This window comes from Apium graveolens, chromosome 4 (assembly GCF_009905375.1).
Source record: "Apium graveolens cultivar Ventura chromosome 4, ASM990537v1, whole genome shotgun sequence".
Classification (NCBI taxonomy): Eukaryota; Viridiplantae; Streptophyta; class Magnoliopsida; order Apiales; family Apiaceae; genus Apium; species Apium graveolens.
In genome coordinates this window covers 131,839,119-131,851,811 of record NC_133650.1, presented here as the reverse complement: position 1 = coordinate 131,851,811, position 12,693 = coordinate 131,839,119, and the positions used below count along the sequence as shown (strand labels likewise).

The 12,693-nt window shown below is 36.7% G+C and overlaps 1 protein-coding gene across 1 annotated transcript; it reads left to right on the top strand.

Annotated features, from left to right (window-relative positions):
• The first annotated feature begins 2,585 nt into the window (after nt 1–2,585).
• LOC141719887 (protein C2-DOMAIN ABA-RELATED 4-like) lies at nt 2,586–4,278 on the top strand. Its single transcript, XM_074522249.1, has 3 exons — nt 2,586–2,941; nt 3,570–3,665; nt 3,769–4,278. Exons 1-3 carry the CDS (start codon nt 2,831–2,833, stop codon nt 4,057–4,059), a joined length of 498 nt encoding a protein of 165 aa, XP_074378350.1. The 5' UTR covers nt 2,586–2,830; the 3' UTR covers nt 4,060–4,278.
• Nucleotides 4,279–12,693: the final 8,415 nt, after the last annotated feature.

The following is a 12,693-nucleotide window of genomic DNA, read 5'->3' as shown; positions in this document are numbered from 1 at the left end:
AACTGTTTGTGTGTTAACAGATAGGCTCTGATACCACTTGATAGGTCACACACACTGTAGAAGGGGGTTGAATACAGTGTATAGCACAATCAAATCGAATTCTAATAACACAAGTAACAGAAAAACAGACTTTATTCAAAGCAATAAACTCTGTTATAATGCGGAATTGTTCTCTCGCAGTGACGAACAAATATCACGAGAGCTGCTAGGGTTACAATGAATAATATTCTCGATAATGATAACACTTATAGTTACAAGATAATCGCTAATTGTTATGGAATATAATTCTACTTCTTAAAATATATCAATCAGATATCTTTTCTTCCAAGTATTCTATTCATCATAGAATTCATTCTTCATGCATATCTCTTCTTACGTTTGTCTCGATCTTCTCTTCCTTTAATCAGCCGCCTTCCTTATCTGAACATTTCCTTTAAGTCCTGATATTATCTTCTGATAAATATCTCCTGAACCTTAAGTACTGATGACTTAAGTTCTGACTTCAGTATAAGTGCTGATTTCAGTTAAGTACTGATTTGTCCTGTTTAAGTAAGATCTGAAAACTAAACATAAATCATATTAGTCATGACATTATCAAATATATCTAACAAAACAAACTTTATTAAACTCTGTTACAATGTAGAACTGTCCTCTCTTAGTGATGAACAAATATCACGAGAGCTGCTAGGGTTACAATGAATAATATTGTCGATAATGATATCATTTATAGTGTAAACCCTATATATGTGTTTATATACTACACAGTTACAAGATAATCGCTAATTAATATGGAATATAATTCTGCTTCATAAAATATATCAATCAGATATCTTTTCTTCCAAGTATTCCATTCTTCACAGAATTCCTTCTTCATGCATATCTTTTCTTGCGTTTGTCTTGATCTTCTTTCCTTTCAATCAGCCGCCTTCCTTATCTGAAAGTTTCCTTTAAGTTATGATATTATCTCCTGATAAATATCTCCTGAATCTTAAGTACTGATAACTTAAATTCTGACTTCAGTATAAGTGTTGATATTCAGTTAAGTACTGATTTGTCCTGTTTAAGTAAGATCTGAAAACTAAACACAAATCATATTAGACATGACATTATCAAATATATCTAACACATATAAATTCTCAAGTTCGAATCCCATTAACAACAAACATTTATATTATTATGTATAAAGATACATATAGCTTTTCAGATTCGAATCTCACTAACAACAAACATTAACATAGATCTCATCAATCATATACTAATTATACTATTTGAACTTAACTTCAAATTATACGCAATGAAAATATAATTATATAATCATTATTTAATATTTAATTATTTATATAAAATTTTAATAAATTTACATAAAATATAAATGAAAATATATAAATATTAACTAAGACCCGTGCATTGCACGGGCTGTAAGCTAGTAAATTTAATTTATACTAATATTTATTATACATATAAGCTACTACCTCCGTCCCAATATAGATGTCCTTTTTTAAAAAAATTGTCTCAAATTATTTGCCTATCTCTTTTTTCAATACAAATTTAAAGGTAGTTTTTCAAAACATTCCCTAAATTTATTATTCTCAAGATTTGACTTTTTAAAATATAACTCAAATCTCAAATTATTTATTAATTTCAAGATTTGACTTTTTAAAATTTAACTCAAATCTCAAATTTCAATGCATTAAATATTTGGTAGAAAATTTTATTCAACTAACATTTTCCTTAATATACTAAATTTTCCAAAAAGAATAGTATATAATACGGGAGATTCTACTATTTTTATAAAAATTCTGAGATTATTGTGTACAAGTTCATTGGTCAGTCATTTCCTTTTTTCTCCCAAAATGAATTTATAGGCACACAATGTTTGAACCCTTGACCACTTCAAAATTAGGGTGGCTGGACTAGGCATGGTTAAATGGGTCTTGATCCGAAAAATCGAATCGAAATTTATGAAACCGAGATTCGATCCGAGATCCGAATCATACAATTTGATAATTATCCGAAAACCGATTTAAACCGATTCGAAAATTATTTGAACCGAATATTTAACCGAAATTGATCTGAAATACAAGATCCGATTATAATTTTGAACTGATTAAAACCGAATAATATATTACCTGAACCAAATATGACCCGAAATAAGTAAAATTTATACTTTAAACAATTTTATGTTTATGATAACATACTTATTTAATCATTTTCTTTTATAAAAGTGTATTATATTATATTATATTAAAAATACTAAATTAAATAAAAAATATAATTTTTAAATCTCAAAAATTGAAAAAATAAATAAGTTATGACCCGAAAATATCCGAACCGAATATTATCCGAACTGAATTTTGTCTGATCTTAATCCGATTTTAATCCGAATTAGACCCGAATCGAATCACATCCGATCCGATCTAAATGGTCTTAAAATATATTATAATTCGAAAATAGATCCGATCCGAAATTGATCCGATACGAAATCGAACCAGTTATCCGAATCGTCATGGACAGTTATTTCGGTCACGCAGAGAACTAGTTATTTTTATTTTAGTCAAATGCAGCGGCGTAACAAGGCTTCTTGACTTGACAAGTTCAAAGAAAAGTCATGGTTTTTCTACGTTGTATATGGAAGAAGCACGAACCCGCCTTAAACAATACTAACATCAATGATCTATTCCTCTCTTTTTTTCTTCAAAGTCTTGGTCCATTTAAGCTTCATTATTAAGCTAGCTAGCATTTCCTCTGCGACTCTGTAACAAAACACCACACACAGAGAGAGATTTATCGTCGAAATAATATTTGAGTTGAAAATATATATCAATATAAGATGGAGAACTTTTTGGGTCTACTTAGAATTCGCATTAAAAGAGGCATCAGTCTTGCTGTAAGAGATACCCTAAGCAGTGATCCTTATGTTATTGTTCGGATGGGCAAACAGGTTTTCTTTTTCTCACAATCTCTGTCTTTTCCTTGTATTCTTTTACAGTTTTACTAGTATCAGCTTTCTGTTAACTCGAGACTTTGTCAAACCATCTCGCTTGTAAATTAGTGATTCATGTAATTTAAGTTTCTATATTTTGATTTGACCTGCAGCAGGGTAGCACAAATTGTCCAAATTAAGTTTCACTTAATTGTTATCTTCGACGATAGACTGTTATTCAAAGTGACTGATGGGGGCTTCTACAATCTACGCCCTCTTAATTTTTCTGTGTTGCATTATCGCTTTAAAAAGGAAGACATAATTAGTAATAAAGAAATCATGATATGAAAAATTATAGAAGATCACAAGGGCTAGGGGAACTAATAACTATGTCGCTTGGTACCCGGAAGAGAGGAAGATCTTCTACTTAAGTTAAGACAAGTATACTTGGGAGTTCTTTAAACTCTTGTAACTCTGTCTTTTTGGGGAAAGTAATGAGTTATTAGCTACATATATCATGTTTTACTGAAATAATCAAATGTGTTTTTTGGCGCAAATATGATAGTTACTAAGTACTACTAATATATTAGGTATATGTAAACTGTTTTTCTAAGTACCAAGTATTGATTGTTCCATGTTGAAGCAGAAGCTGAAAACAAGTGTCATTTCTAAGAGTATCAATCCTGAGTGGAATGAAGATCTTACACTAACTGTTACAGATCCAATCCTCCCAGTTAAGCTGGTATGCATATTTTATTATTTCTACTTTATTGACATATACGTTAGTTGAGAACATTTCATTAGTAAAACATTTAAATCATTTTTCTTTTTTAATTATTTGTTAGCAAGTTTATGACCAAGATACATTCTCCCTTGATGACAAAATGGGTGATGCACAACTGGATATTAACCCGTTTCTAGAAGCTGTCAAAATGCGGTTAGAAAGCCTCCCTAACGGAACCATCATCACAAAAGTGAAACCAAACAGAGAGAACTGGTTGGCGGAAGAGAGCAATATTACGTGGGAAGATGACAAGGTTATACAGAACATGATTCTTAGACTTCGAAATGTTGAGCAAGGTGAACTAGAACTTCAATTGCACTGGATAGATATTCCTGGATCAAGAGGCCTGTAAGCTGATAACTCGCTATAGAACTAAGCTCCATGGTATAATTATTGTGTCATTTTGTATGAAGAAGAATTAAAATGTACTACTACCAAGAGTGTTACCAAGAGTATCCTACTAGCGCGGGCAAGTGATAAAAATAGAGAAATTGTTGCAGATAAAAACATCATATGCAAATTGTTCTGAGAATTCTATCAGGTAAGGTCTTCAAAAATATTTTTTTTCACATACCAGGGCAGATCTGGAAATGTTCCATTCTCCGTCATTACCCATTCTCTTCGCAAATTCTCATAGAAAATGTGTACTCCCTATTTTCTCAAATCTTCTTCCTACCTAGCATTGTTTACTTCTGATTTCATTAAATTCGTTGCATTCATTCTCTTATAGATAGTGTGACTGACTAAGGTCATGTATGTACATTAGTATTGTAGGCAATACCAAGCCTAGAGTGCTTAAAATATTGCAAACTGATATCAGGACAGGAAACTAGAAAATATGTCAGTTTACAGACTTTCGTACAGACTTTCCTCCAAACTTTATGCAAGTACCGCGATAATCACCAAAGACATCACTGGTATCAGCTCATATATATGATCCATCGGTAACCTAAGCAAAAGCTTGGCATCAACAAGATCAGCTTCGGCAATAGACATCAAACATATCAGCAATAAACGTGAGTTGGTTAACAAACATCTGTGGCATGTTTACACTAAATAACCTTTAATTTGGTTATGGTGATGGCATTGATTAACGTTGTGGAATAAAAACCTGAGTACTTAAGTATTTAATGCTAGGGTTGGTGAGTTTCGAGTTTTAATGGCTGCTCTTGCGTTCGGGACTATCGATTCTTGCAAGATGCATACGTATCTCTGTGTTGTAAAGAATCAAGCCAAAAACGTAGTTCTAGGTTGAGGGTAGAGCTCTTTATATAGAGTTGAGTCTATGGTTAGACTTCTGTTGGGAGACTTGGTGGACAAGTCTCCAACTTAGATGGTGATTAGGAGTCCTATTGAGGAAGGAGTTCCAGAACATTCTGTGTAGGACTTTGAGTCCGTTTAGAACACATGTCTCTGCTCTTCCAGCCGTATTGGGTCTAGTCTGTGATCAGCTCGTGTTCGTGGACTTGGACGACCTCCGCTGATAGGCCTTGGTTGTTTGGGCCGTCATGGGCCTGTTACGGAACTTTGGACCAGACATGCCTGCTATGAAGTTTGGACCAGACAGGTCTGTGTTGGACTTTTCGGACAAGAAGCCCAAGTGTAATTAATGCGACATTTAATGTGTCTTTAGGATGTATTTACTATCAATATCATTTGCCCCCCAACTTCCGTGAATACTGCTTGAGTTTTCGTGGAAGTTATTGGTCTATTCGCGACTCGGGGTACTTTTGGCCCTTCTCGGGTATCGGCCCTTCATGGGTATCAGCCCTTCATGGGTATCTCCGCGTTATCGTAAAGTGTGGAACGACCTACACGTTTACAATGGCTTATTAGTGTGAGCATACACACTTAAGGCCCTCATAGGGGCTATTTGAATGGTGTTCAACACTAAACGGTCCTAATTGGGACTATAAAGCGAGCGTTTATCACCCCTTAACCTTCATCAAGGTTAATTATAGAGTGAAAGCTGCTAACTGGCCCTAATTGGGGCTAATCGACCCTAATCAGGGCTAATTTCCATGTACAAGTTGCTAATTAGGCTTGAAAGAGCCTAATTTTAAGCTACAATGCACTAATTGGCCTTAATCGAGGCTAATCTGTCATAATCAGGGCTAATTAAGACTAATCAGTATGCATAAGACACTAATTACCTTAATTTACACTAATTATAGGAGCGAATGGGTTAAACGGCCCTAATCTGGGCTAATTTCATCATACAAATCACTAATTATCCCTAATTTGAGTTAATTACGCCTAATATACATTAATCAGCCCTAATCGGGGCTTAATTTCACTAATCGGCCCTAATCTGGGCTTAATCTTAAAATTCTGAAAATTTAAAAAATTTCAAAATTTTTCTGATTTTTTCGAAATTTTTCAAAATTTTCGAAGGGGGGTCGTCGGGATTGAGCAAAACCTCCTGAGCAGGAGGCTCTGCTCGGCCTCATGCCACCAATTGTGGGCTGCTAGGCCAGTTTGGAGGAGACCCTCCTGGTCGGCTACCTCCTGGTCGGCCACTTCTTGGTTGGCCTGGAGGTGGTTGCCCAGGGGTTCCCGCCCCTCACTTTTTTTTGAGCTTCTCACTAGAAGTTCAAGGTATCTACATACCTTTTTATGTCTGTTAGTCCCTTAACAATGTAACAAGAATTACAGAAGGGGGGTTGAATGGAATTTTTGAAACTTTTTCTTGAATAAAAATGTTCTAACTTATATATATATATATAAGTGTGAATTGATTAGCAGAATGCAGAATAGTTACTTGAAATGAATCAAAACACAAGTAATTAAAAACATGAGTCTTTAAAAACTTTATGGTGGATTTGAATGATTCCACCAGAGATATATAATATATATCGAGAGAACTCTGTGTGCAAAAAGCTCACAACTGCTTACAAAATGATAACAACTAAGAATGAGAGAAATGCTAAGAATGCAGCTTACAAATATTTCCCTCTCTCTCTCTATCTGAGTTTCTTAGTTCCTTAGTTACTATTCTATTTGCTGCTTCTTGGTTTATATATCACCAAGATTACAAAGCAACAAGACAAGATAATAAAACAAAAACTATCAAGTCTAATACAATGCTACTTCATTACTCTATTCCAGCATCTTTGAATATCTTCATAATAGCATGGAATGACAAAGCTTCTTTGTCCTCGGAAACCCAGTTGAATAGGCTACCACATTCCATTTGCATACACTCGACGCATGTGACTGTGTTGTCACTGTCAACAAATATTTGAATTCTTTATCCGTCGGGTTTATGATCATCCGTCGAGTTAATGATCATCCGTCGGGTTGTTGATCATCTGTCGAATTCATTGTTGTTTATTCGTCGGGTAGCAATCAGGCACTTGACATCATTTCATTTATGCAGAATTAAAATACATCATCTATGTACAATTAATCAACCTATTCTGCATATCTAGTTACAGTCAACATGACTTAGGAACTACTACAGATTCTAAACAATGTGTATGCAGAAATGTGCTACAGACTTATTGTTACATAAGCTACTCACTCGATGGATAATAAGTCATCATCCGTCGAGACTAAAATGAGTTATATGTCGGGACTATAATTCTTATCCGTCGAGTGCTACATTTTCACTAAGTAAAATCTACCAAGGTATTTTGTTCATGAAATCATCAAGTACACAACATATACACAACAATCTCCCCCAATCTATGTCTACTAGAATTGTAGCCATAAATTAAGAGATACTTGATGATAACAAAACACCCTAAAAATACAACTTTAAGAGAAAGTAGATAATACTGAAAAGTGCTTCAATTAACAAAATGTACAAAGTTTTGCTCACAGTCATTTTCAAGATGCTCCTCTAGCCTGAGCATATTTATCTAGTTCCTTGAAGGTCTGGATCTCTTTCCAAGCTTTCTGTTGTTTTATTCAATCTGATTTTGGAGCTGCCTGTGGAATTCCAGTTCATCAGATTCTGAGAGATTTAGCTTTTCTTGCATTTCCAAGAGAGTCTCATTGCTAGAGATGCTCAATTGGTCTTCTAATCTGAAAAATCTTCTCACTCCTTTGTCATCCATGAATTCCATCAGCCAGTAGGGCCTTAGATGCACTCTTCTCCCTGTGTAAGGGATGATTAGAGTCTTTGGGAGTGCATCTTTAGCTCTAACACTCCTTAGTTCTTCAATCTTTTTCAGAACCAATATTCTTGCTGTAACATTAAACCCAAAGTTCTTCTTGAAAGATGAATAAACCTTAATCAGTACAGCTTGGCTTTCTTGAAGGATCCTGTGAAGTGGCCACTGAATCTCCTTTCCTCCCTTGTACTTGAACACTAACCTTTCAGGTAGGTTTTTGTATGCATCAATTCCTCTCACTTCATCCAGTTCATCTAGATAGAGGTTTAAATCAGAAAACTCCTTGATGTCACATAAGTACAGGTAATCTCCCTTATTGACTTTAGATTGAGCTTTGACTAGAGATTTGAATTTGAGAGGTGACAACTTCACTTTCTTGACTGCTCTTGACTTTGTTCTTTTTGGCTTGTTAAGGATTGGCAGATTGAAGTCAGGAATTGGTATGTTTTCCCATTCTATTGGCTCATCCTTAGGCACAATAGGTTCACCATAAATGTTCCTGTAAGGATCCACCACCTTGATATCTTCAAATACCACAGAGGGTTTTGATGCTTGAGTTGTAGTTTTTTTTTGGGTAAATGAGGTCTAAGCCTCGTATATTAAACTAAAAGAGAGAAAAATTTACAAGGGGTGGTCCCATTCAATATTTCTATGGAACAAGCCTCCAAAAGAAATAAAGAAAAGGACCAAAAATAGAAATAAAAAGAAAAAACCAAGTCCAACAAGTGGAAACTTGGGCTCCCAAGACAAAACACCAAACACAACCAGCCCAAAAACCAACCCAACCTAAAAAGCTCCTAAGCGCACTATCCAAGCTCCAAAGATCCAAGACCAGAACCCTCAACCCAACTAAACAAAACAGCAGGCCCAGAACTAGAGATCTGGACAGCCTCCAGCTGGCCCAGAACCAAGGCACCAGGCCCAACCGGAGACACCAACCCATAACAACCAGCCTGACAGAAACCAAAAACAGCCCAACAAACCAAAGCAGGGCCCAACTAATTAAATCAAAGACTAGACATCTGACTAAAATCCAACAAGCCCAAAACAACCCATAAAGAAACATCCACAGAAAAATAAACTGGCCCAAACCAGAATCAACAGCCTCCAACAACAAAAAAACCAGCCAGACAGAATTCCAGAGTCTGCAAACTCTCTTGCAATTCTTCAAAACCTCTCCAGCTGAACAAATTTTGAACAAAAACAGCAGAATCAACAAACCCAGATAATAAACAACCCACCACCCTGAGCACCATCTTGACAGCAGAGCAAAAATCTTAACACAGATATATCTAAAACCTAACAAATCATTAAACCTCCAGAAAAAAACAAAAAAACAAAAAACAGTTCCAAGCTAAGAACAACAACACCACCAACAGATCAAGTTAAATATGGATTATCCAGATTCCTTGAATCCTCCTCATCAACCATTTCTGACAGATTTTGATCAATTCCTTGCATCATGAACTGGTCTATATCATCAGGCTCCAGATCATAGTTGGAGTAGATTCCTTGGGAAACTGATTCTCCAATTCCTTATCAACAATGTCCAGTTTCCTTTTGTTTTTTTTAGACAATTTCTTGATTCTTGGAGATTTCTTCTGTTGTTCAACTTGCTTCTTTGGATCTTGAGATTCAATGATTTCAGATGGCTGGGCAGGAATTTGTTGTGATGAATTTGCAGCATGTAACTTGGCCAAGATAGCAATTTGCTCTTTCTTTTGTTTAGCCTTTTTAGCATCTAGAGCAGCTTGCTTCTTTTCCTGCTTCAATCTAGCCTTTTCTTCTCTCTTTTCTTGAGCAAATTGAGGATGTCCAGCCACCACACAAATTTCTTTCCCATTCCTGAAAATTTTAGCAATTCTCTTTTTCGAAGCTGAATCAGCTGGATCTTTGTAGAAAGAAATTGACCTTGACAGAAGTTTCTTTTCATCAGGCTTAGGTGTCTCATACACAGTATCCAAAGGGTTCTTCAATGATGATTTTGGATAGTTCACCCTTGGTTTCAGAATTATTTCAGCCTTTGGAGATTTGATGCAGGATGATTGTCCCCTTTCTAGATAGTTCATGCTCATCTCATTCACAGAAATTTGCTTGACTTGAGAGTGATGGATGGCTGACTTTACTGGCTCCTTGACTAGTCCAAACTTCTTTTGTATATCCTCATCAATCCTCTCCCAGTTGATTGACTTCAACTGTTTCATATCAGCTACTCTAAAGTTGGCTGCTGCTGCATTTATCAGATCTATACTGTCTGTAACTGGTGGCTTTGAGATAGTATTTGAAGGCACAATTACTTTATTGATTTGTATTTGAAGCTTCTCCCCCTCACTTGGTCCTTTTTCTCCCTTTTTGTTATCATCAAGTTGAGTAGATGAGGGGGTTTAAGCAGCCACCAGTTTTTGAAGTAAATCTGTCTGTTGGGCTTGATGAATATGAATGGCTATTAAAGATGCTTCCATGGCTGACATTCTTGTATCCAAGGCATCTATCTTGTTGCAAGATCAGAATTTTTCCTTAATTGCCTCTTGATGTCAAGCATTGTAGCTTCTGGAAGCTTAGAATCCATCTTGTCTGAAATGGCCTTCTTGATCTCCTCAACATCACCCTTGATGGTGTTTACATCCCTAGCATGTTGGAAGCCTTGAATTTGTTGAAGTTGCAGAGAGGCTTGATGTGCCTGAAGGAGCTTCTTGGTGCTGGCATTTAAAGTGGTTTGAAGAGCAGTATTTTTCTGATTGATTAGTTGGATCGGGGTTGTCTTGAAGTAGTACTCATCACAGTGCTTTGAAAATGCCCATGATGGCATACCTGATCTTGAACTGGAACATACTTCTCCCCCTATGTCCATTGCTTCATCTTCACTATCCCCACTTTCATCACCAAAGAAATTAGCTGAGCCACCAGTCTCATAATCCACATCACCAGCTGTAAAGGGCAAACCTATGATGGCATCCTTAGCTCTTATCATAGACTGTGTGGTATGCACCAGATTGAGCATCCTTTCTGCATTGTCATTGCCCTGTTCAGCTAGAAGTTGATAAGCTGGAACAGGGTGAGTAAATGCCTCAGCATCAAGGGAGGTGGAATCTATAACAACTTTAGGTTGCTGAGATAGTCCCTCCCTGTCTGCATCCTGGAAATTTATTGACTCACTAGCAATGACATCCATCCTTATAGCTCCAGTACCTGCATTTCTCTCATTTTCTCTCTTTTGTTGCATCAAGGTCTCACCCTGGCTCCCCACCCTCACACCCTCACCTTCACCATCTAAGGTGGGACTCCTCTCACTCTCTTTTGCCAATCCTGAAGAAATGGATTGTATAATTTCACTCATTTCCTCTCCTTTTTCCTGGGAGCAACCCAGAGTCTCACTCATAACACTCTTATCTCTCAATCCTAATAGTGACTGTACAACCACTAATTCTTCTGCACTTGAAATAAATGAAGTTTGAAGTGGTGCAGAGACACTCGATGGATGAGTGATATCCATCGGGTGAGTGGTCTTGCTATCTGACGGATAACTGCTGTTAAGCTTATCCGTCGGGATACAATCACTACTCGATGGAAGAGCAATATCCATCGAGAGAGTAGAAATGAATGAACTAGAAAAGGAAACTATTGTGGACTCTATGCTGATTGAAGATATTTTGGGCACAGATGATTCAACAGTTCCTGAAAGAATTGGCAAGTGAGCCAACAAATCATCTAAAAGATGATGCTCACTTGCACTAGATTTTGGCTTCCCCAACAAAGTTAAAGAAGGGGAATCAGGAATTGATGTGTTTATCATATCCACATCCAGAGAGTTTGTGGGTGAGTTTGGTGTTTGAGGTGCTTCTATTACTAGAGATTTTGGCTGTGACTCCGCATTTATTGGAGTCACATCAAACTGAATTTATGGAGGTGCGGTGACTGTGTATTTAGCACCAGTTTGCACAGTGTGTGTACCCTGTGCATCCCCAAGGGTTTTAGATTTCTTCTTTCTAGCATAAGTTTGGGGTGAGCTTGTGTCCCTAACCCTTTTGGCCTGTGCTCTCGGTTGAGAGCTTTGTTCAATAACTACATCTTTTTGGGAGGATGCAGCTAGAAATGAGCTTTTATCCTTTTTAAGCACTGCAGTTTGTTGGGAAACTGCAGTGTGGCTAGGCTGGGAACCACTCAACTTTCCATCCTTATCCTTAGGGTTTCTTTTATCTTCACCCCTTCCCTCACCTGTCTTACCCACCTGCACACTCCCCTGTTTGGTTTTGGTGGATTTTGCAACTGGCACCTTTTGAAAGATACCAGAGGGGGCTTTCTTTGATTTGGATTTAGAAATTTTTGCTGGTTTGGTAGCTTGGGTAGGCAACTGTTGGGTCATTGACACAGTTTCCATAGCCACACTAGAACTCAAAGAAATTAGGGAGGTTAGAATAGTAGTAGGGATAAATGAACTTACCTCACTTACCTGAGGTGCTTCCATTACAGGGAAATAGAACAGTGACACCTCCTTGTGATGATTGGCCCTGTTCAAATCTGCAATGAGCCTTCTCTCTTGAACCCAACAATCTAATTTGTTGTTAGGTTTCTCAAGCACAATACCCTCAGAGAGATGGTTAGCTAAAATCATAAAGAATCTAGCATAATACACATTCTTACCTCTCTTATTTAACTCTCCTAGTTTGAAACCCAACTCAAACAAAACAAGGTCACTGAAATTATAGAACTTATCTGTAACTAGCATGTAGAGCATGTTAAGCATGGAGATATTGACTGAATCAAAATTACTGACTTTACCTGAAAATACCTTTGTCACTACATCACACATAAAACTCCATTCCTTCCTAAGACCCAATCTCCTAATGTCACTTAACTTAGAAGTAGAA

Excerpts from the sequence above, each read along its gene's own strand:
- LOC141719887 (XM_074522249.1), top strand. The coding sequence starts at position 2,831 with ATGGAGAACTTTTTGGGTCTACTTAGAATTCGCATTAAAAGAGGCATC. Across the intron at positions 2,942-3,569 it reads TTGTTCGGATGGGCAAACAG|AAGCTGAAAACAAGTGTCAT; the intron begins GTTTTCTTTTTC and ends ATGTTGAAGCAG. Across the intron at positions 3,666-3,768 it reads CAATCCTCCCAGTTAAGCTG|CAAGTTTATGACCAAGATAC; the intron begins GTATGCATATTT and ends ATTATTTGTTAG.